This window comes from Haemorhous mexicanus, chromosome 1 (assembly GCF_027477595.1).
Source record: "Haemorhous mexicanus isolate bHaeMex1 chromosome 1, bHaeMex1.pri, whole genome shotgun sequence".
NCBI lineage: Eukaryota > Metazoa > Chordata > Aves > Passeriformes > Fringillidae > Haemorhous > Haemorhous mexicanus.
Window position 1 is genome coordinate 7,510,519 of NC_082341.1, and position 21,454 is coordinate 7,531,972.

The 21,454-nt window shown below is 42.1% G+C and overlaps 1 protein-coding gene across 3 annotated transcripts in view; it reads left to right on the forward strand.

Annotated features, from left to right (window-relative positions):
- DPP6 (dipeptidyl peptidase like 6) overlaps positions 1–21,454 on the forward strand; it is a 492,894-nt gene that overhangs the window by 106,757 nt on the left and 364,683 nt on the right. The window contains exon 1 of one of the 3 annotated variants that reach the window (XM_059839534.1): positions 14,607–14,663. The exons of the other annotated variants lie outside the window; for them this stretch is intronic. Coding sequence (XP_059695517.1) covers positions 14,622–14,663 — 42 coding nt within the window. The 5' untranslated portion in view covers positions 14,607–14,621. Of the gene's footprint in view, positions 1–14,606; positions 14,664–21,454 lie in introns of those variants that run through there. 3 annotated transcript variants of the gene reach the window in all.

Genomic DNA, 21,454 nt, shown 5'->3' on the forward strand with positions numbered 1-21,454 from the left:
CCATCCATCCATCCATCCATCCATCCATCCAGTCCTTCCCACTCTTTTAGCTTCAGGAACAGGAAGGTGCTTGCTCAGGAAATGTTGCACTTCCTTTGCCTCTGGAATTAGGGGAGCTGCTGCTGCCAGGGTTGTGTGTCAGATGCTGGGAGCCAGAGCTGTGCCTCATCCCACCCAGGCATGGCCCAGCAGTGCAGGGAGTGTGGCTGGAAGCATCTCCAAAACTGCAAAGTGCTACTGAGGTGGAGTGGTTCTGAAGCTGTGGGACTGATACCTTCCTTCCACAGGTCATGAGCTTCCAGGACCTGGGCTAGCTTTGAGCTGAGGAATTTTTTTGAGTGTAATTGTGACCTGACCATTCCCCAGTGACACAGAGTACATCAAAGTGTTTAAGTCATGTAGTCCTTAATGACTTTGCTCTCAACTCTGGGCCTCATTTTTCACCTGGATTTTTCTGATTTTGTCTGGCTTCAGATTTCAAGCATTGATCTCTTCCGGGAGGCTGAAAATATTGCTATCATTCAATATATTGGTTAGGGGAAGAAACTAGTGCTCTATAAATGTGGGCCTGTGATAATGCCATTTTTTAAACTTTTTTTTCTACATATGACATTTTATGCCATTGAAAATACCTCTTCTTTTGCTGATGCAAATGTTTGGAAAGGAATTACTGCAACTGTGGAGGTAGAGCTGAAACTCCTGTAGGTGTACCCATGTCTGATAAAAGATTACTTTGACTGGGTGCCATTAGGAAATTATTTCTGGCACCACAAAACTCACTGTGGGCTCCTCAAGGCTGCCAGAGACAGGAAGTTTGTGTTTGCATGGCCAGCCTTGCTGAACTTGCTGCTGGGGCTTCACTGCTCCAGGGACCTGAACCTGATAAAACAAAGAGAGTGTGGGCTGCAGTCTCCTGCCACGGGGTATGGAGATATACAGTGTTTCTTAATTTATTTCTCCCTGATCCCTATCTCTTGTCATGAAATTCAAATTAATTCTTAGCACTTAGGAGTCAGAAAACTTCCTGTTTATTGTCTATATGAGACTGATCAGAGTGGAAATTCTGTGGAATGATATTGCTGAATTTTGAGTGAACAAGCTTACTTCTAGTAGCATTTGCCTGTTATACTTTTAACAGAAAATTAAGACTTAGGATGTACCATTTTTTAATAAAAATACCCCGTTACAAATAATAATAATTAGCTTGAATATTAGAGTCTGGTCTGGGAGAGAACTAAACTTTGCTTGGCTTTGGCATTTAAGTATCTCTGTGGAGGTGGCCTACAGTCTTCCATATAAATGATGGATTTGTGGCTTCTGTATGCAACCTCAAATGGAATTCAAGGATAAAAAGAAGAAAATGGAGGAGAAAAGCAAGTAAGGAGGGGAACAGCCAGCTCTCTTACATAAAATATACTATAGGTGTGTGGTCAAACACAACAGCCTATTGAGAGAAAAAGCAGAGATAAAAAATACAATAATGGTCACAAAAGAACCAGGAGAATAGTCTGGGAATATGTGCAGAAAAACATTTTGACAGAAGCCACTACTGATGCAGAGAGAAAGATTAATTTCTCTTTCCTGTTAAGGGGGCAAGAGGGTAGATGGTAAACTAACCCTGTTAGCTTTGGGTATTTTGAAATGGAAATTGAAGCTGCTGGAGAAGCTGTTTTTCAGAGATCTGATGATTCACCAGGTACATTTTCAAGTCCTCAGCACTGCAGCTAAGGATGGTTTTCCTGATGGGCTTAGGTCTGATTTTTAAACAGGCGCTTCACAGGATGGCCCTCATGCTTCTCTACTGGGAAAAACACTTTCCAGCTAAAGTTCTTAACACAGTTAAAGTGATGAGGAGAGAGATGAGACTAAGAAGGTTATCTCCTATCCTTCCAAAATGGGCTTTTCTGCATAATGCATTCTTGTGTTTGTCCAGTTTGACTTTAAATTATTCAAACTGTGGGCATCCCTGAAGTAACCTGTGTTGTAACTAGAATCTCAATGAGCCCCTCAGTTCACAGAACAAACCCCTCTGCATGCCTCTGGAGAGCTGCATGTGCTGATGTGGGATGGGATATAGGCCATGGAATATAAATTGTTCATGGCCAGCCCCAGGGCTTGAGAATGACCCTGTGATCTGGGCTGGGGATCTCAGCTTAAAGCAAACCAGCTGACCATGTGTGCATTAACCTCTCTGTAGGAATTTTGAAGTGCCATCCTGCGAGGGCCATGAGGGGTGTGGGCTTCAGTGGAGCCTGGGTTATAGCTGCTCTCTTGGGACACCATTAATGGTTTCTATTTGGGTTTACTCTGCCATTTCTCTTGACTGCCAGTCTCCAGATCAATGCACAGAGTAGTGAACTCCTTACTTTTCAGAAGCAAAGTCAATGGAAATCCCCTGGGAAGCATTGGACTCCACATTGATCAGTTGGGCTAGTTTTTCAGCTTCAGCTGAGCATGTCTGTTTTGCCACCTGGAACAGACCTGGAAAGCTTTCTTTCCCTCCTGGGAAGGAACATTGTACTTTTCACAGAATCACAGAATGACCAGGTTGGAAGAGACCTTCAAGATCACTGAGTCCAACCCAGCCTCAGCACCTCAAATAAACCCTGGCACCCAGTGCCACATCCAGGCTTTGTTAAACACACCCAGGGATGGGGACTCCACCACCTCCCCAGGCAGCCATTCCAGAACTTTATCACTCTTTTTGTTAAAAACTTTTTCCTAATATCCAACCTGTATTTCCCTTGACACCGCTTGAGACTATGTGCTCTGGTCGTGTCAGTGCTGCTGGAGAAAGAGCCCAGCCCCAGCTGAGCACAGGCACCTTTCAGGAGCTGTGAGAGTGATGAGGGCACCCCTGAGTCTCCTTTTCTCCAGCCTGAGCACCCCCAGCTCCCTCAGGGGTTCCTCACAGGATTTGTGTTCCCAGCCCCTCAGTGGTTCCTCACAGGATTTGTGTTCCCAGCCCCTCTCCAGCCTCGCTGCCTCCTCTGGATGCACTCAAACATCTCAACATCCTTCCCAAACTGAGGGGCCAGAACTGGACACAGCACTCCAGGTGTGGCCTCACCAGGGCTGAGTGCAGGGGAAGAATGACCTCCCTGCTCCTGCTGGCCACACCATTCCTGATCCAGGAATTCTCTGCTCCCCTGTTGCTTTTGGGATGGTGCACAGGATGTGGAGGCTCTCCAAGGGTTCCCATCATGGTCCCTTCTCCATCACAGGACCAGGAGTGCTGCCTGTGTGTCTTGGGTGTCCCCTGGCAGGGAATGCATGTGCTGTTCTCTTACACATATCACAGACAGGGAGAGAAGCACCCAGAGCAATGCACAGCCTAACTCCTGCTGCCTCCCAGCTCCTTCCTGCCACAGGACAGCAGGAGAAATGATCTTTATTTATTGATCAGTGCACTGTCTTGGAGAAATACAGGAGGCAAACATTGAAATTAAAGGTGTGTTGCATTAATATTGAAAATTCCCAGCAACTGGAAACTCAAGCCTACACAATTTAAAATTTGATTAATTTAATCAGGAGATGAAACAATTCTAAGTCCTTTAAGGCCTTTTATGGTTTGCTTCTATAATTTCAGGTGTTGAGCTTCTAAAGGAGATCTGAAGTCACCAAGTAAATTCCAGTACTACAGCATAGCAGAGTAGACTGTATCACTCCAAAGGTCAAAATAGTTTCTCTTTTCATCTCCTTGACAGTTGTCAGTAGCCTGGAGAAAGAATATTAGACAAGTGTAAACAGAATCTGTAGCTCCCCCAGCATGTCTTCCCTGCAGCCTGTGGCTGAGGATGTTTCTGTGCCCAAGGCCATGTCACTGGATTTTTCATAAAAACACAAATAAACTGGCATACAAAGGATCCTGGGGCACTGAGCTTCAAAGATTAACTCTCTCTTCTTGGAAAGGGAAAGGAAAGAAAGAAAGAAAGAAAAGTTTTTTGTAAGAAGAGGATAAATTGAAAGAAACATGGCTGTTCCTGTGCACCTGAGCCTTGATGTGCCCTTCACTTCTTGCTCTACCCCTGCAGTGAAGCCATCAGTTCTGTGTTTCCACATAGGCCCTGGCCAGCCCCCACCCCCTTTTGTTTCTAAGAATCAGTAAGGTAAATTTGGTATTTTTGGGACACAGTGGAATTGTTCCCCTTATGTCCTAGCTCAGTATATCAAGGAACAGGGCTCCCCTCTGCAGTCTGAATTACTGCTAGAAAACAGAGAAACTGGGACAGAGGCTGACCTTGTGTTTAGTCGGAGCAATCCCTGGATGTAATGCCATAAATTTGCCAAACTACTTTAAGCAAGAAATGTACTATTATTTACCAGTGAGGTGAAAAACCCCTTTGGTTTTCCTAAGAGAGGGTGACCAACGAAGGTCTGGATGTTCTGGAGGTCTCTGCATTACATCAGCAGTATGTTTGGAATACAGGCTGTGGGGAGCAGAGATGGGGAGGGCAGAGGAGATTCCTGTGAAGTCAACATGCTGCTTCCCAAGACAATGTGTGGGAGCCCAGCCTTGCTGTGCTTTTGCCCTCATGCTGTGAGTGTGTGCTGGAGTGGGGACAGAAGGGCCCAGCCTCTCCTGAGCAGTATGACTCACACTTTGATTTTCAGCATCCAGGTGAGAATTGCGTAAAACTCACGAGTTTCAAACTGCTGTACGAGTTCTCCACATTTCCAGGAAAAGAGGGGAAGATAAAAGGAAGGGAAGACAAACTGAGAAAGAGAGTAAGGGACAATGATCATAAAAAGGAGGAAAGAAGAGATGTGTGTCATTGCTTTTCATCTTAGTGGCTTTGCCACCAGGCTGGCACTCTCATGCATTGTAATGCACTTTTCAAGTTACAGGGTGGTTTGAAACTGTGGCTGGTATCAGAGATGGGAGTGAAAGTATAAAGCTGTCTGCCTTCTGCCCTGAAATTCACTCCTTGCCTTGGCTGGAAGCCACTAAACCACAATTAAAATAGCATGAACAGGACATGTCACTGAAATGAAGATCACAGTGTTCCCTCAAACCCTCTGGTGGTGCCCTCCCGAGGCCCTGTGACAGAAGGTGAGCTCAGTGTATGGCTTGCATCCCTTGGGCACTGAGGTACAGGAAAAAGGCTCTACAGGCACAGCCAGGAATTTATGGCAGGAGCAGTTGAGGAGACAAAAACAAGAATATAAAGCAAGCGACAGAACTGGAGACAAGACAATTGCAAGTAAATTGCCTCTTCTCTCCCTCCTTTTCCAGCAATTTAGTACTAAGAACAGGCTCAACATTGTCAGCAATAAAGGAACGTTCTCTGTCTCCAAGCCATTCAGCATGTCTTCAGTAAATCAGCAATTTGACAATCATTGCAACAGCAGAAACCCTCCTTTGCACTGGCACTTCTGTGTGGGCTACATGAGCTGATGGAGCCCCACAGTGTGGGGCTGCAAATCCAGGGCCTGAGCCACTGCCCCTTTCACTGTGCAGTTTCAGTCCTGGATGTTGGGAACTGGTGCCACACATAAAATATTTTGGAAGATCCTTGGTTTTTTGAAACAATCCTTGAAATCTCATGATGTTTCATCAGCCTCAAGGCACCTGGGAGTGGCACAGCTCAACTTCCTGGCCATCCTGCTATGTGCTCTTTCTGTAGAAAGCTGTGTTGAACTCAATTGCCAATTGCAGTGATGGCCAGTTAGATGGTAGGGTGCTCTGGCTTCTCCCACTTCTCCAAGTTCTAATTGTGCCCCAAATTTTCTGGTTCTTTGGCACCTGTTGGCTCTTGACACCTCTTGAGCTCCACAGCAGTTCTGAGCTGCTTTAGTATCACATTGACTCGAGGCTGTGCCCACGTGTCCCTTAACCATGAGGCAGTGCCCTGAGCCCAGAGCCACACCTGAGCCTTGTGCTCTGTTTCAGCTTGCACATGCTGCATCCCTGCCTCGAGATCAGGAGCTCCAGGCACTCCTGTGGGGCTCCTGGCTCAGCAGAGAGCCCATGTTCTCAGTCCAAACTGGTTTAAGCATGAACCCAAACCCACACACTTGTAAGACCTTTGCTGAGTCAGGGTAAGTGAGAGCAAACTCCTGTGCAATGAATTGCAATGAAAGCCAGAAAAAAAAAAATTAAGGGCACCATTAACTTGAAAATCCCACTCTGCCTGAAAGTTGTATCTGGTCTAATTAGCAGTAGGGCTGTGACTGAGAGAAAGTAGCAAGGCATAAAATGTCTCTGCTCTTAGCCTGATAATTGTTCTCTTGATTGTGCTTTGAGCTCTGTTCTTACTGCTTTATTTATTTTTTCATGCCTGCTTTGCCTTTGCCTCGTGCATTAGCAAGAATCGTAGGATCCAAAAATCATTAAGGTTGGAAAAGACCTCCTAGATCATTGAATCCAGCTATTAATCCTGTTCACCACAAAGCCATGTCCCCAAGAGCCATTTCCACATGTTTTTATAACCCTTCCAGACATGGAGATTCCACCACTTCCCCGAGTAGCCTGTTGCAATGCTAAAAAACCCTTTCAGTGAAGAAATTGTTTCCTAGTATCCAATCTAAACCTCCCCTGGTGCAGCTTCAGGACATTGGGTGGCTTTGCTCTTGCCTGGGGCTCTCTCCTTGCCTTAGGCTGTGCAGAAGGACACTTCCCTGGAGCAGCAGCAGAGCCCCCACACTGCTCTTGCTGGGTTTGCTCTCTGCAGGTCTCTTGTTTTCCCAGTGAATCCTCTGGGCCAGGGGAGCAGCCTTGGGGACTTGCATGATGGCCTGGGGAGCCAGCAGGAATCTTCCACTGCTGCTCAGCAGCACCTTTCTCTCCCTTGCCTCTCCACTGGATCAGGGTTAGAAGTATTTTTCAGTTTTTGGAACAAAATGATGGGCAATGGAAATTATTTAACTGCCTGCTCCAGTGCTGGGAGCCAAGGGTGAGTTCTGGGTACAATTTGTTTTTTATCCCTTTGCTGGGGTAATTTCTGACTTCCCCATGGTGTCATCATGTGGCCCCACAGACCTTTGTGTTCCTGGCAGAGGATGGAGAGGGCAGGAAGTTTCTGGCTGTGGAATCTGTTTAATACCTTCTCAAGCCATCTTTGCAGGAGCTGTGGTGTTTAACACCATGGAGTGAGTGGGTCCTGCTGTAGTGAGAGCAATAGAAATGCTCTCTGTTAACCAGTGCTCCCAGCTGTTTCCAGCCTTCCAGCTGTCCTCCAGTCCCAGCTAAGTGCTCTGGGGTCACTTGCAGCCTGTTCTCAAGGCTTCTCTGCAACTTGGCACCCCACTCTTCCTCCACTGTGCAGCTCCCAGCCTGGGACTGGCAAAAAATGTAATATTTTGTGGTGTGCAGCCATTGGACAGGGAAGAAATTGTGATTTATGGGCCTTTCCCCTCCCTTTCTACCTGCCTGTCCAGGTGTGTCTCAGCATGACAAGCTTTGTGCCAGGCCTCGATGATGTCTAACAATTGGCAGAGAAAAAAAAAATCCACTGAAAATTCTGGTAACCCCTCAGTTTTGGAAGAGAAACACAATGTGTGCACCTGGCATCTCTCAGCAGAGTTGCCAGTGAATATATAAACTCAGGCAACTGCTCTAAAAATCCAGTGACCTGCTGATCTCTGCCCCTCAGCTGCTATTTTGGTTTTGATGCCTGCTTGGATTTTGGTTTATGGCAATTGAAAAGGTGTCTAAGCTACAACCACATGAGTTTTTGCTCGGTGGGAGGGGGGCAGACCCTGTTTATAATGCTCAGGAAGAAGCACAGTTGTGCTGAGCTGGTACTTGTTTAGGAAAATAGTTTAGCAAATAACTTTAAATAAAACAGTTGAATAGGTATTCTGAAAAAAAAAAGGTTTTTGTCAAAGATAGGTACCTATCTGCATTTCACATTTTTCTTATTGTCTGTGGAAGGCTTTGATTTCTGATTGTACAAATATGATGTTTGTCCATCCAAAGATGTCTATTACTTATGGATAATAAATCTGTAGCACTGTGTGATCAGGCTCGTTGTTTCCAGAGAAGAGAGGTAAATGCAATATGAAATATTTATGTACATAATGTACAGCATAGGTAGCATGGATGTTTCTCTGAAACAGAAGAAAAAACAGGGTATTTTTCATTAATATCTGAAGAAGGAACAAATAAAATCCAAATCATGCCACTGAATGGAAGTTTGCTTGCATTTTTTGTGGCAATGTATGTGCAAAGAGGCAACCCCCCAAATATTTATGTATGCATGGCACTAATGGCATTTAGTCACCAGAGGGCAGGCTTTGCTGAGCAGAAATTCTTTCTGCTTAGAGAAATAAGGCTCAGGAAAGAGCTGCTGAATCCCTCTCTCAGTGCTTTAATGCCCTTCCAGCACTCTACTTCCTACCTTCTAGTTAAATTCATCTCAGTTTCAGCTTTCTTATTGAAATCTTCTTGAATAAAATTTAAAACTCTCTGTGTGTCCACCTACAATGTACCCTTAACTCTTTGGTTCAGTTAAGCTGTTTAGGATATATTTATGAGCTTTGTAAGTTCAGGGACTATATGACTTTGAAAATCATTGTGGGTCATATTCTGTCTTTTGGGAAACGTTAAAAAAGTGACAGAGTTCAAGGAAGTAAAATTGCAATACAGAAAGAGTCATGGGGAAATTTTTTCTGAGCTGAGGTCAGGGAAAAGTTAAAAACTCCTGCAGGAAGGAGTTTCAATTACAGTGAACAAGAATAAATACTGGAGTTTCTTGTCCTAGGATGGTAATAACCAGCCAAAATGACTGGGGAGAATGTTAAGTATGTTGGAAGTATTTTACCTGAATTGGTGGCAAAGACATTTGAGGCTTTAAACCTTTCAGACTGTGTGTGGCAAATTATGGATCTATTTATTTTGTCTGATATTGATATGGAGTACCTGTGAGCAGCCTGCTAGAAGGGAAGTTTCTTGAACTGCATAAAAGCCCCAGTGTGTTCATTCCTTTGTTAAAAATGAGATTAAATGGCACAGTGCAAGGACTGATAGGCAGTGAATGATGAGAAAGTTGATTCCTCTTAGAAATCCCAGGAAAAGCTGATTATGTGTAGGAAGACTTAAATCTAGACCTGTTAGCTTTAAAAGTTTCCCTTTAGTTGCCTCTCATCCGTGGCTGAATTCTAATCAGGTTTACTTGTGATTGCCCATATGAAACGTGTGCAAGGTTGTCTGGAGGAAAATGTAGAGGAAAAAAGAAGAGTCACAGCAACAAGCATGAAACTGCTGTTTGTAATCTCTAAAATACCTGAGATAATTTAATTTTCTGTTAGCCTAATTCTGCTTTTATTAAATTCTGGAGTTCCTGTTGCTTTTTTAGTGTGTATTATTGGAGAAGTTTTGTCATTTAGTGGAGCAGTTAAATTCTGCAGTAATCTGAGGAACCTGCCTAATACAAGGGGGTGAGAGAATTAGCTGCTGCAGCTTCTTTGGTTTTCTTTCTTGTTCTGATTAGAGCTATTCCACTGAAATTCCACTGGTCTGCCTCAAATAAATTGTGAGAAATGTGGGAATAGTCAGATCCTTGGAGGGGAATGAATGTTTCAGAATAGTTACATCCTCAAAGGGGGAATGAATATTTGGTCTAAGAGAGGAGTCACTTTTAAACACTAGCAGAGGTCCTGAAATTAGCACCATTAACCAACAACATTCTCTTAACCCAAAGTAGAATATTAAACCCAATATAAAAGGATTTAGGTAGGAAAGAGTTCATTGATTCATCATTAATAATTACTTAATTTGCTTCTTTAGGAAAAAAGGTAAATGAATGGGAGGGACATTCTGATGTCTAAGCAGAGAAGTGGGAATTGAACACATGGTGACAGTGTGGAGTTCCCACAGCTCTGACCCTCTGACTGCCCTGGTGTGGTTTGTGGCCCCAGTGCCTGAGACAATCCCTGGTGAATTTGGCCTGTCAAACACGGAGGGCTCCAATTTCCAAGCAGGAAATTTCCTCTTAGAAACTGGCTCCCATTTACCAAACAGACACCACCTATTTTAGAGGTGGTGAATTGAGGAAAGGAGAGACCAGGAATGTTGCCTGTGCTGGCCAGGGAAGACTGTAGCACCATAGGAATTAACTCCAATTCCAGGCTAACCAGATCATGGCCCATCCTCCTTTCTTGCATCTTTTACCATTCATTATAGGTAAAGGAATTTTTTTTTTTCTTCCATGTCTGACTTACACAGGCCCACTCTTGGCTTTGCTGTTCATACCTACAATCTTTCACAGAAATATAAGCAGGTAAAAGACAAGATAAAAAATATTTTTTAAAAAACCCAAACTTTTCTGGAAAGTTGGTTTCAGAAGTAAGTTGTGGATTTGTTGGACATGTTCAGATTAATGTGCACTGCAGTGCAGTGAATATTAAAGGAACTGTCAAGAAGGAAAGTCTGTGTATGGGATAAATTAGGACTCTCTAGGGATTAAAAAGATGTAGGATTTTTATTAAGTAGCTAGCCTACTATTGAAAAATAATGAGTAGTTTCCATAGCAACCTCACTTTCACATGGAGCAGACATACCGTAGCAACATAAAAAAGAACAGTATCAAAGAAGGAATAAAACTGAGCTGCACTATTTGGATTTTTAAAAATATCCCTCTGTCCTGAACTCTTTGTTTACAATGCAAAGATCAGTATATCAGAGGATTGGTTTTTTCAGAGATTGTAATTGTTATAACTTTCATCCAAACACTTGGTAAAAGGAAGTGAAGTGATAAATATTGTTGGAAAGACAACTGGAAAAGATTATGGTTCTTTCTTGTTGATTGAACAAAGGCAAGAGTATTTCAGGTTATCAGCATCTTGTCACAGCCCCACATCCCTGGGTGAGCTGAGTTTGACTGGAAGGCTGCTGCAGCAAAGGTGTGTGACAGTTTATGCTACACTCATGTTACTCAACATCTGACCTGTGCAGAATATTTGTGAGAAAAAGCCAGAGAAAGTCAAACTCTCCTGGCTTTAAGTTCTCAAAATTCAGGTTCAAGTTCCTCTGAAGGTTGACTAAGAGTTCAGATTTCTTCAAGCAAGGATGGGTTCCTTAATAGTTTCATGGAGAAATCAAGTAGAAATGACACAATCTCAAAAGAGAAAGGCCAATTGACAGCTGACAACTTTGACAGAGGTTTTCAGTGTTTTTTTCATGTCAGTGTGAGTCCAGAATTCCCAACAAGTGCTGAAGGCCATGAACTTCCAGGAACTAAATCTCGGGAAAATTTCAGATACACTAACTTTGGCAAGAGGGCCTCTCTCTGTGTTCTGCTCAGGAATAGTCCTCTAAGTGACCTGACTACACAGTCTAGAAAGAAAAAATACTGGTTTTATTTTCTAGCATATCTTTATGAGAAAAGGTGCAAGAAGATTTTTAAATACAGATAGAGAAGAGATTATAAACATATAAATACTAAATCAGGATGCAAGTAAAGAAAAAGTCATTAGTAGTAAGAGTAAGAAGAGACAAAGATGATGAAATCCCAAAAATATCAACAGTTTCAACCTGTGTAGACAGGTTAGGTTGTTATCTGGCCAATAACTTTAGAAGAGTGCAATTGTACATGAAGAACCATCACAGAGTAAATGTGCTCAGTCCTGCATGATCTGGTTCTTGGTCTACCCTCCCAAAAGTTGTGTAATTCACCCATAAGAGTGCAAGAGGCAATGGCAGACCAAGTTTTCTGATTATGTTACATTGACATTTATGTCAATATTAAGGATAATGTGACAAATGCACCATGGGCTGGATCTGTTGAAGGAACACAAACCCCATCTGTTTCAAGTCAGTCACATATGACACCAAAAAATATGGGTCATATTGGAAAGGTGAGTGAAGTATTGTCTGTGAAAAAAAGATTTGGTGCCATTGAGGGATATCAAGTGAAGAACAAGCTCCCTGTACATTGGTGTGTTCAAAAATACTCACATGTATTTGACCCTTCAATAAGAAGGAAATTATGGTAGATTTTAACTGATCCTGATGGGATTGTTAATTAAAAATACACATGTGAAAAGTGCCCATGTTTCAAATAAGTGTTGAGCACAAGGAAGAGAATCAAGAGATTTTCTGATGTTGCATAAGAGAAGGAGAAACATGTCTCACTAAGTTGAGTGAGTTTAAAATATTTGTTTGTTGAAGTGAAAGTTCAGGTCTCTATTTCATCATCTCTCTGATCTGCTTGAAAGAGAGGTAAATAGAGCAAAGTAAAGAAAACTGAAGGTAGGGGAAAATTTCCAAAGGAGGCAGGTAGGTGTATTCTGCTAGCTGAAAAAATTGCCAAGAATTTTGTAATGAACTCCAGTTTGGGATTTTCTTTAGTTAGGACTAATGGATTGTCTAATTCAAACAGAACTCAAATTCAGAGAAGACTTGCAAGCATCAGGATTTCTGGATAAATGACTTTAAGCATCCTTTACAGTTGGTGAATGTATTCACCTTCCTGATTTGTGAAGCTTTGCCATGTGAACCTGTTACTGCACTACAGGATTTGCCTCAAGGCAGCTGATTCAGGGCTGTTGATTTGAACCTGTCTTGCTCCACCATCAGCTCTGTGAGGCAGCTTGTTTCTTCCCTTTTGCTCCAGGTATCATTCAATCAGCCCAGGCTTGATTAACTCACCTTACCTCACATTTACCTCTGAGTGCCAGGTCATAAAAGTGAAATTGTGCACAGATACTGCAGGGAAACTGATATCTAATAATTTCCTGTGCTAAGTCCTTTAGAAATGCCAGTAGGTTTATGCTATAAACTGTATTCTTTTTTTTCTGGCCCCAGCTCACAGAAATAGAAAGAAACTATTAATTGCAAACAGGTGAAAAAGGCCATAAATTTAATGGAATTTTGCTTTTGCAGCAAAAGTCCTTACACAGAGTAAAATGTTGTGGTCTGTCCTTTAAAACGTAGAGAGCAGATAAGATTTTTAAGCATCAAGTGTGGTTCCAAAACGCTTGTATCCTTAAAATTAAGAATTTGTTTATGTGATTTACTGAACTGGGCTATTTATTAACACAGGAAAGGGCCATTTTCAATTCAGAACGTTGCAAATAGTTGTTTTTTTTCTTGATGATATTTTCCATCTTTCTTCTTCCTTGTACAGAACTTCTCATATCCCTTTAGTTTCATTAATATTAAAACAAAATTTTACTATAATGAAAAGATTTTAACTCTACAAAGGCAAATTAATAGATACAACCAACAGTCAATTTTTCATTAATAGTCTCCAACATTTCTGCTTGGGCTACTTAGAACTATGGCATCTTTCTTGATAAAATACTTCTTAATGCCAAATGATAATTATTCATGGGAATATGGTTTTCTGTAGCCCCAGGCTGTTGCAGAAAATGACAGCTTTTGATATTACTAAATAAAATAATGTTTCCCCTGTGGCATTTATTGCGTACCACATTTAATGAAATGTAGATTTTTAAGGTCATTTCATTAGCAATGAACCCAATAGTGTTTGCTTTTGGTGTCTGATTGCACTGAAGTAGTTTTTTTTAAAAAAATCTCTGAATAATTTTATTTTTCTATAGAGTTTCTTGGGGTTTCTTGAACTTTCAAATTTCCTCGACTTGCATAAAAAAAAAAAAATATGATTGCTAGGAAGACAGCTGTAAGGTGAAAAGCTAGGAGATTCCAATTCTTTTTGTTTCTGTGAAGATCTGAAGTGCATTTCCCCTTCATCACTTACTTTACATCACTTACTTTACAATTAATAACTTTTTTCCAAATCCATGCCCTTTGGGGAACAGATTTTTATTATGTCAGGAATCCTCTGCCGCTTTTTACAACTGTTCAGATTATTTTAAATACTTTCCTTGTGAATTATGAAAACCTCTAGCTACTATGACAAGACTGGATGTTCACCTGAGAGTTGTTTTCCTCTGTGCCTGCAGGCACAGAAGATCCTGAAGATCAAGGCACAGAAGATCCTGACCCTTAGGGATCAGCAGGGAATTTTGCCAGTAATGCCATGGAGATGCATCCCAGGCACAGGGGTAGACCTGCAGTGTTTCTGCAGGGGAAAAGGCAGTGCCTGAGCTGTTGTCCTTGAAGGAATTTCTTCCCTTTAGAGCCACTCCAATGACTTGACTCATGTGAAGCCATAACTGGTGGCCCTTGATCAGCCTTTGGAAAGCCTGTCCACCTTCAGGGTGCCCTTGCAGGATGTCTCTGCCTCGCTTTCCCCACCTGCCATTGCTCCAGAGGGACATTTGCACTCCCAATATCTCTTCTAAACCTCACTGTAGCACTGGCATGGTTAAATCACTGCCCCTTTTTAGGTAGCACTACTGATAAAAAGCTCCTTCTGGTCTTGTTTCAGCTTCATGCCAAGGCATGCTGCTGGCTGCTGGTGGTGTGTCTTCTTCAAAGGATGGCTGCCATCCTTGCTTACCTCTCTGCAGAGAGCAAAGAGCCTTTGAAAGTACCTTCTGCCTCATTGGGAACTTAAAAAAGCCCTCACCAACCCCAGAGCCAGCTCAGTTGTTCAGAATTTCGCTGGGTTCTGTGTAATTAATTAAGATTTTTTAAGCCTTGGTGGCTCTGCCAGCCTGTGTATCTAGGTTGTGCCAGTTTCCAGGGTTCCCCTCCACCCCTGTCCCCGCCCCTCGCCCCGGTTCCTGCACAGCCCTGAGCAGCTGCAGCCATGGAAGAATTCTTTGTGGAGGAGGCAGCTCCAGTGAAACAGGTAGGAGGGCTGGGGTGGGCACCCAGTGCCCTGAGTGTGCTGTGCTGGCTGGCAGTATTTAAACCCAACAGGCTCCAGCCAGCTCACAAGCCCCTGCTGCCTGCAAGGATGATAGGATATCTCAGAGACACATCAGGTGTGGCCAAGAGCAGCCTTTAATTCTGGATGAAGGAGTCCTGGTGTGCACTGGGAGAAAGCTAAAAAGTTTCTTGTGCAACTAGAAATCTCTGTGTTTTGCTCGTGGGGGTGGGTGTTGCTGAAATCAGACCTCTGTGTCCCAGGGAAGGGGAATTCAGCAGGAATGATGCTGAGCAGAGAAGTTCTGGAGTCTTGTGGGAGCAGGGAATGGGAGAAGTCTGGAGGTTTCCTGTGCAGGCCTGGGTGTGATGAGGGTGTCACTGATCTGTCCTCAGATGGAACTGTTAGCACTGTTGTTGCTTCTCTGACTTTTCCATTGCAGGATGTGCTGGACACAGATAACTGAGGACACTCTTGCAGCACAGGTTACATCAGGGCTGGATTTGTCCTGTCTGCCTTACATGGACATAGAATGTTTTCTTCCCATGTAATTCCTTTTATTTTGTTGTTGTTTTTATTCATTTGGTTGGTTGGTTGATTGATTTTTTTTTGTGAGTTGGTTACTCTTTAACTTATTATTTCCACCTCTGCCAGCCCTCTTGTTGCTTCATTCCTGCCTTAGACAGACAAATTGTGCAAGCAGCACCCTTAAAATTTTTACAGCAATCACTGTGTGGGGCAGAAATGTGAAGCTGGTTAATGCTGTGGAGTTTGACCAAAAAGGGTGAAGGACAGCAGGTGACTTGTTTTTGTTGCAGGCTCTTTAGGCCAAACCTGATGTGGGGAGTGATTTCTTTGTTAGGAAAAATGAGAGCTGCAGAATTGCCTGTTACACTTCTCTCATTCCACCAGACTGATGCTGCAGTGTTTGAAGAGTTGTGCATTAACATTGAGCTGGGATTTCTATGATGTAACTGTACAAACTGAGCTATTCAGGGTGGAAAATAATGTTAAATAAAAGCTAATTGTTTGAACTGGCTTTTTAACCCATGGGCATGTTTTGAAATGAGCTATTCTCTTTGGTCACACCAGGGATGTTTTTGCTGCTGAGTTTTGCTGCTCTTCAAGTAACTCCTGAAAACATCTGCAGCATTAGCAGCATCAGATCCTGCCACACTTTTCCAGTGACCCTAACCCAGATAACAGCTGAGAACACACAGTGCATTCACTGTGCTGCAGGTAAAGCTGTGAACACAGGAGAAATCCACAACCTGTGGGAGCCACGGAACCAATTTTGCTGGTGGCCACCTCAGTGGGACAAAATCTGCTTGTTGAAGCAGAACTTCATGTTTGTGTGATGGTTCACCCAAAAATACATTTTTCAGGGGATTCATGAGCAGACTCAACTTGTACTAACTTTGGGTCTCATTATCCTGAGCTCTACTGCATGGATGGGCAGCTATTCACCTACTGGGCTTCCAGTCCTTCACTGTTACAGTGGGATAACAGCATTCCTTACCTCCTGGGAATGTGGTGAGGATAAATACTGCATCAGCCTGCCAGATACTATGGGACTGCAGCTTCATAAGAGGGCCCTAAGTGGGTAGGCTATGTTCACTTCAAGCCTGAAATGGTGTTTTGGACCTGATGGGAAAATCTCTGTCTCTGATTAGACAAGTTGAAGAAGAATCTGAGCCTCTCAGTGAATCTAAAGAAGTGCTCAGGACATTCATCTTAGAATAATATTTGGAAATGGAAGATTAATATTTGCAAAGTCATGTCATGTTTCACAACTTTTCATAGAACTAAAACCCCATTGTTTCCCAACCAATTTGGCAAATAGGTGTACTTTGAACTTCACAGGTTTTTTTAGTGGATAGCTGACAGTACCTGTGAGAAGAGTGATGAGTTAAATTCCTGTGTTAAATAATGAAGTAGGCACATCAATAACAGTAACCACTTTAAGCAGATTTGAGTAATATAGACATAAGCTTATAGTTCAATCTGTATGGGCAATTTGCTTGTGCTGGATAACTTGTTTTCCTCTACAGTGATGCAGGTAGAACAGGACTCCAACTTAATGTTAGTGTCTATCTGGAATTTATGACTTTGCCCTGTTTAAATGCCAGTTTCCCTTGGGAGTGGTGTGTCAGCATGTAAAAACCACTGTAGGACCCCTACCAAAGGTTATGTTCAGCTGTTTCCTTTACAAGTACCCCTGGAAGTAGGAACTGGGGAAAAGTGGCTTTAAATTGCTGAAATTCTGAACTAAAGAATTTTTTTGTGTGTGTTTTCTTTTAATACAATGATTATATCTTTCTACAGATTTCCACATGCTTGCAGTTATTTTTCAAAGGCTGATATTTTAATATGAGTAGGAGAGCTTGTGCACTCTATCTGCATATTTGTTCTGTAAGCATTTTGGGTAATGGAAGAAGGAGTACAATTAAAGTTTTCAAAATTGTAATTGCAAGCACTCTCAAAGAGTACAGGCGTAGAATTTCAGATGATCATGATAAATGTGAGTGACAGTGTGAAATCAATAAGATAAAAGTCAAGAAAAACAAATGCTGAGTATTGTAGTTAGGAAGGAAACTCATTTGACACCAGGACAAAATAGGGAATAACTGCCTAAGCAGCTCCCTGCAGGAAAGGGGGTTTGTGGCTTTCATAGATGCTGACAAGTTAAATACAGATCCAAAATGTGTGCAACTGCAGAAATGGTGGTGCTCATTCCAGGGTATATTGATGGTTGTATTTAAGTTCTGGGAAGTAATTATTCTGTTCTATTTGGTACCAGAGAAGTCTGAAATTGAATGCTGGGCGTAACGCTTGGAGGGAATTAGGGAAGCTGGAAGGACTCCAGATGAACTCAGAAGGGTTGAGGAACATGAAAGAAATATGAAAAACTGTATTAATATAATTGAATAAAATAGAAAATTGAAGAGAAAAAAACTTAAGTGTCTTAGCTATGAAAAGGCTTTATTTGTAATAAAGTTTTCTACTGGGAAATTTTAATTTGCAACAATAACATGTTGGTCAGATTTTAGAAGAAACTTTATAATTATACATGGCTTTAAGAAAGAATGCAGAGTACTTTTTGTGAAGAGAACAATTCAGAACAGAGAACACAAACATCTGTCCGTGGTAGCTGGGAAACTGTGGTGTAAGGGACTGGAAATTCCCCTGGGCTGACTTCAGCAGAGCCTTTCTGTACATTTCATTGCTATGGAAAGTGCAGGCTATGTGCTATGCCCAAAAATGATTTTTTTTTTCCCTTCAGAGGAATGTTGTGGTGGCATAGAAGAGAGATGCAGAAACAAGAGCTATGCAGGTGCAATCAATAATGTCCAAGCAGTCAGGGGAAGGGTGTGGATGTCAGGGCTGCTTCTCACAAAGAAAGGAGTGCTGCTCTTGCTGTCCTTTGGGTTAAGTGCCAGGGAGTCATTCCTAAACACCTGGAGGTGAATTGCTTATCAACAAAACAGGCCTTTATAAATACCCATTTTTTGGAAGAATTCTGTTTCTTTAAATGAAATGAGTGATCCTACATTGCCTGATGCCATCCTCTAAAATCAGGTAACTACTTGTCCCTACCACAGAATTACCTACCAACATATTTGGGGTCATTATTTAAGCACTATCCCACCTTTTAATTAAAAAGATATTTCCCTATATTATGTGTTGAGTTGGTGCACATGTAAATAAGAGGGTGAGTCAGAGAGAACTTCAAGGGTAACTCCTATGATTGCTTTCCTGAAAAAAGTCCCATTTTACTGCTTGGCTAGCAGGGAAAGAGCTAAACCAAAAATGTTTTCCCCGTGGCTTCCATTAAACAAAATCAGGGATCAAGAGTTGTCATGTGCCCAGACAGTTTTAAAAAAAGAACCACAGCTCTTATGTAGCAGGCAAAGAGTTTTTGTTGTGAGTCACTATCTAGCAAAATCCTTAAGTGAAAACAAGCACAAACACAGGCTGGGTGGGGAATGGGTTGAGAGCAGCCCTGAGTGAAGGGACTTGGGGGTGTGTGTTGATGAGAAGCTCAATGTGACCAGGCACGGGGTGCCTGCAGCCCAGAAACCCAGTGGTGCCCTGGGCCAGTGTGGTCAAGGGAGGGGATTCTGCCCCTCTACTCTGCTCTCAAGAGATCCCACTTGGGGCCCCCAACAGGGGAAGGACAAGGACTTGTTGGACCAAGCCCAGGGGAGGCCATAAAAATGCTCAGAGGGCTGGAGCATGTCTGCTATGAAAATAGGCTGAGAGAGTTGGGTTTGTTCATCTTAGAGAGGAGAAGGCTCTGGGGAGACCTTCCAGTGCCTAAAGGGGCTAAAAGAGAGCTGGAGAGGGACTTTCTACAAGAGCATGGAGTGTTTGTGCAAGGAGTAAAGGATTTAGAGTGAAAGATGTTATATTTAGATTAGACATTAGAATTTGCTTTCTGAGAAGGTGGTGAGGCCCTGGCACAAGTTGCCCAGAGAAGCTGTGGCTGCCTCATCCCTGGAAGTGTTCAAGGCTGGGTTGGATGGGGCTTGGAGCAACTTGGGATAGTGAAAGGTGACCCTGCAACATGGCAGGAGGGGTTATGCTGGATGGTCTTTAAGGTCCCTTCCAACCCAAAACCATTCTGTTTCTATGACATATAAATGAGGATACTTCTGGTAGATTGATTTTCTTGGATTTCTAAGCCTGGTGGTATTTAGCAAGGTTATAATGCAAAACATGAACAACTTTTAGAGCTTTCTGCTGAGAACAGAAGTTGTTAGAGCTTAAGGATGATTTAACAGAGCAAACTGACATTTTAGGAAGCACTCTGCTATGTCATACATTTTGATCACTTTGATGGAGTTTTGGATTATTTGTTGGTGTGAAAATCCAGAACTCCAGTATAAAGCATGACAAGGGCTGAAGCCATTAGAATACAGCTAGCTAACTTTTTTCTTGAAGGAATAAAACAGCCCAACCAACAGCATATTCCCTTAATAATCATGACTCTACATCAGACTGCTTGAGTTTTCACAATAAAGTAAGAGGAATTAAGAGAATGTTGTACTATGGTATCACTACAGTTGGATCAATGAGCAATTAAAATAAATTTATCCAATTAACTTGGCCTTTTCTTCTATTCTCAAGCTGTTTTCAGATCCACCTTTTCTCCTGTGTATTTATCTTTGCTATTGAGTACAAAACACATTTCTGTATCTAGATCCTCTGTAAATTATGATTGCAGTGTTTTTCCTGTTCATTGGCTGATTAAGAAATTCTTAAAAGAATACTCTAAAAACAACACAGTCTTTTCTGGTTTGGTTGTTCAGATATTAACCAAGTATCTTGAAATTCACAGATTTTCAGGTTTCCTGAACCTGCTCTTAGTTATTTTCAAGTACATCTTTGTAGACTCCAGCAATTTCATAAGCCAAACCTCTCCATCTTTTTAGCAGTCCTAAATTAATTTTTCTTTTATGAATTTGTCCATTAGCTTTTGAATCCATGTCCCTTTTTAGTGCATTGTATAAATGTTGCATAATTATCGTATTGGAAGATAGAATAAATAAGCATTCCATGCTCACCTTTTGCATTCCACACCTCCTTGTTTAGACCCTTGTCCTGTGTGTTTTTTCTGGTCTGTTCCCTGTTTCTTGCCTAATGACTTGCAGCATTTGACTTGCATCCTTGACAGATCCTGATCCTCAGCTGACATTTCATGCATCTGTTTGTTTTAACCCAAGCTCTCCTCTCTGAGTGCTAATTACTCAAAATCCATCATTCTCTATGTAAACTTTAGGGTCATTTCTTCCTTGTGCATCACTTTACCTGTGTTTAAACTGGGCTCTTGTGGGACATTTCATCCTTCCCTCATCCTTGAGGGTTTAGTCTCAAGACACTTGAGAGCCACTTGAGCAAATCCTGGTGTCATTGTTTTGCCATTCCCCAAATCTCTGTGACATCTTGGCTCTTCTGTCTCCACTTGTTGTTAGAGCTGGTTTCTGCCTTTAGTTTTAGCTCCACTGAAGTTGGTGGATACATTCACTGGGATGGATGGATGGATGGATGGATGGATGGATGGATGGATGGATGGATGGATGGATGGATGGATGGATGGATGGAGGGATGTCCCTCTCATGCTATGTTAAATTCCCTTGCCAGGTGGTCTCTAACCTGTTGGCTTGATTTAGTAATTGATGGTGTTCATTTTCTATCTGCCAGCATGACCAGAGATGCAGTCTTTTAGTGCAGTAAGATAATAATTTTACTCCAAGTTAAATAATAAATCATAAAATAAACTGTCATTTTGGGGTCCTTTTTATGATTCCTACAGTTTTGCAACTAGACCTTGGGAAATTATGCCATCTGAAAAATTTAGCCCATCCATGGAGATACTTTTTCAGTGGTTTAAAAATTGGATATGTGAGATTTATGGCCCTGAAAAACTAATGATCTCTTTTCTCAATGCTTTGTCAAACTCTTCTTGACTTATGCTGCCCATAAGCCAGTCTAAGCCTTGGTGTCTATAAAGGAATGTGTGTTGGTGATTAACAAGGTGTTGTTTTCATCATTGATTTATTACACTGAACCTTGTCAGAACAATTCTGATCCAGCACATTTATTAGATTGTATCTCTTCATGCCACTGATGCCGCTGTGATCGTTTCCTCTGCCTGGTTGCAACAAAATTAAAAAAAAAGCAGCAAGCCAAGGAACAATGTATATATTTGCATAGATTGCTGGAAAAGGTGCTCAATAAAATATTGCTGTGTTTTTATGTTCTGAGAATGT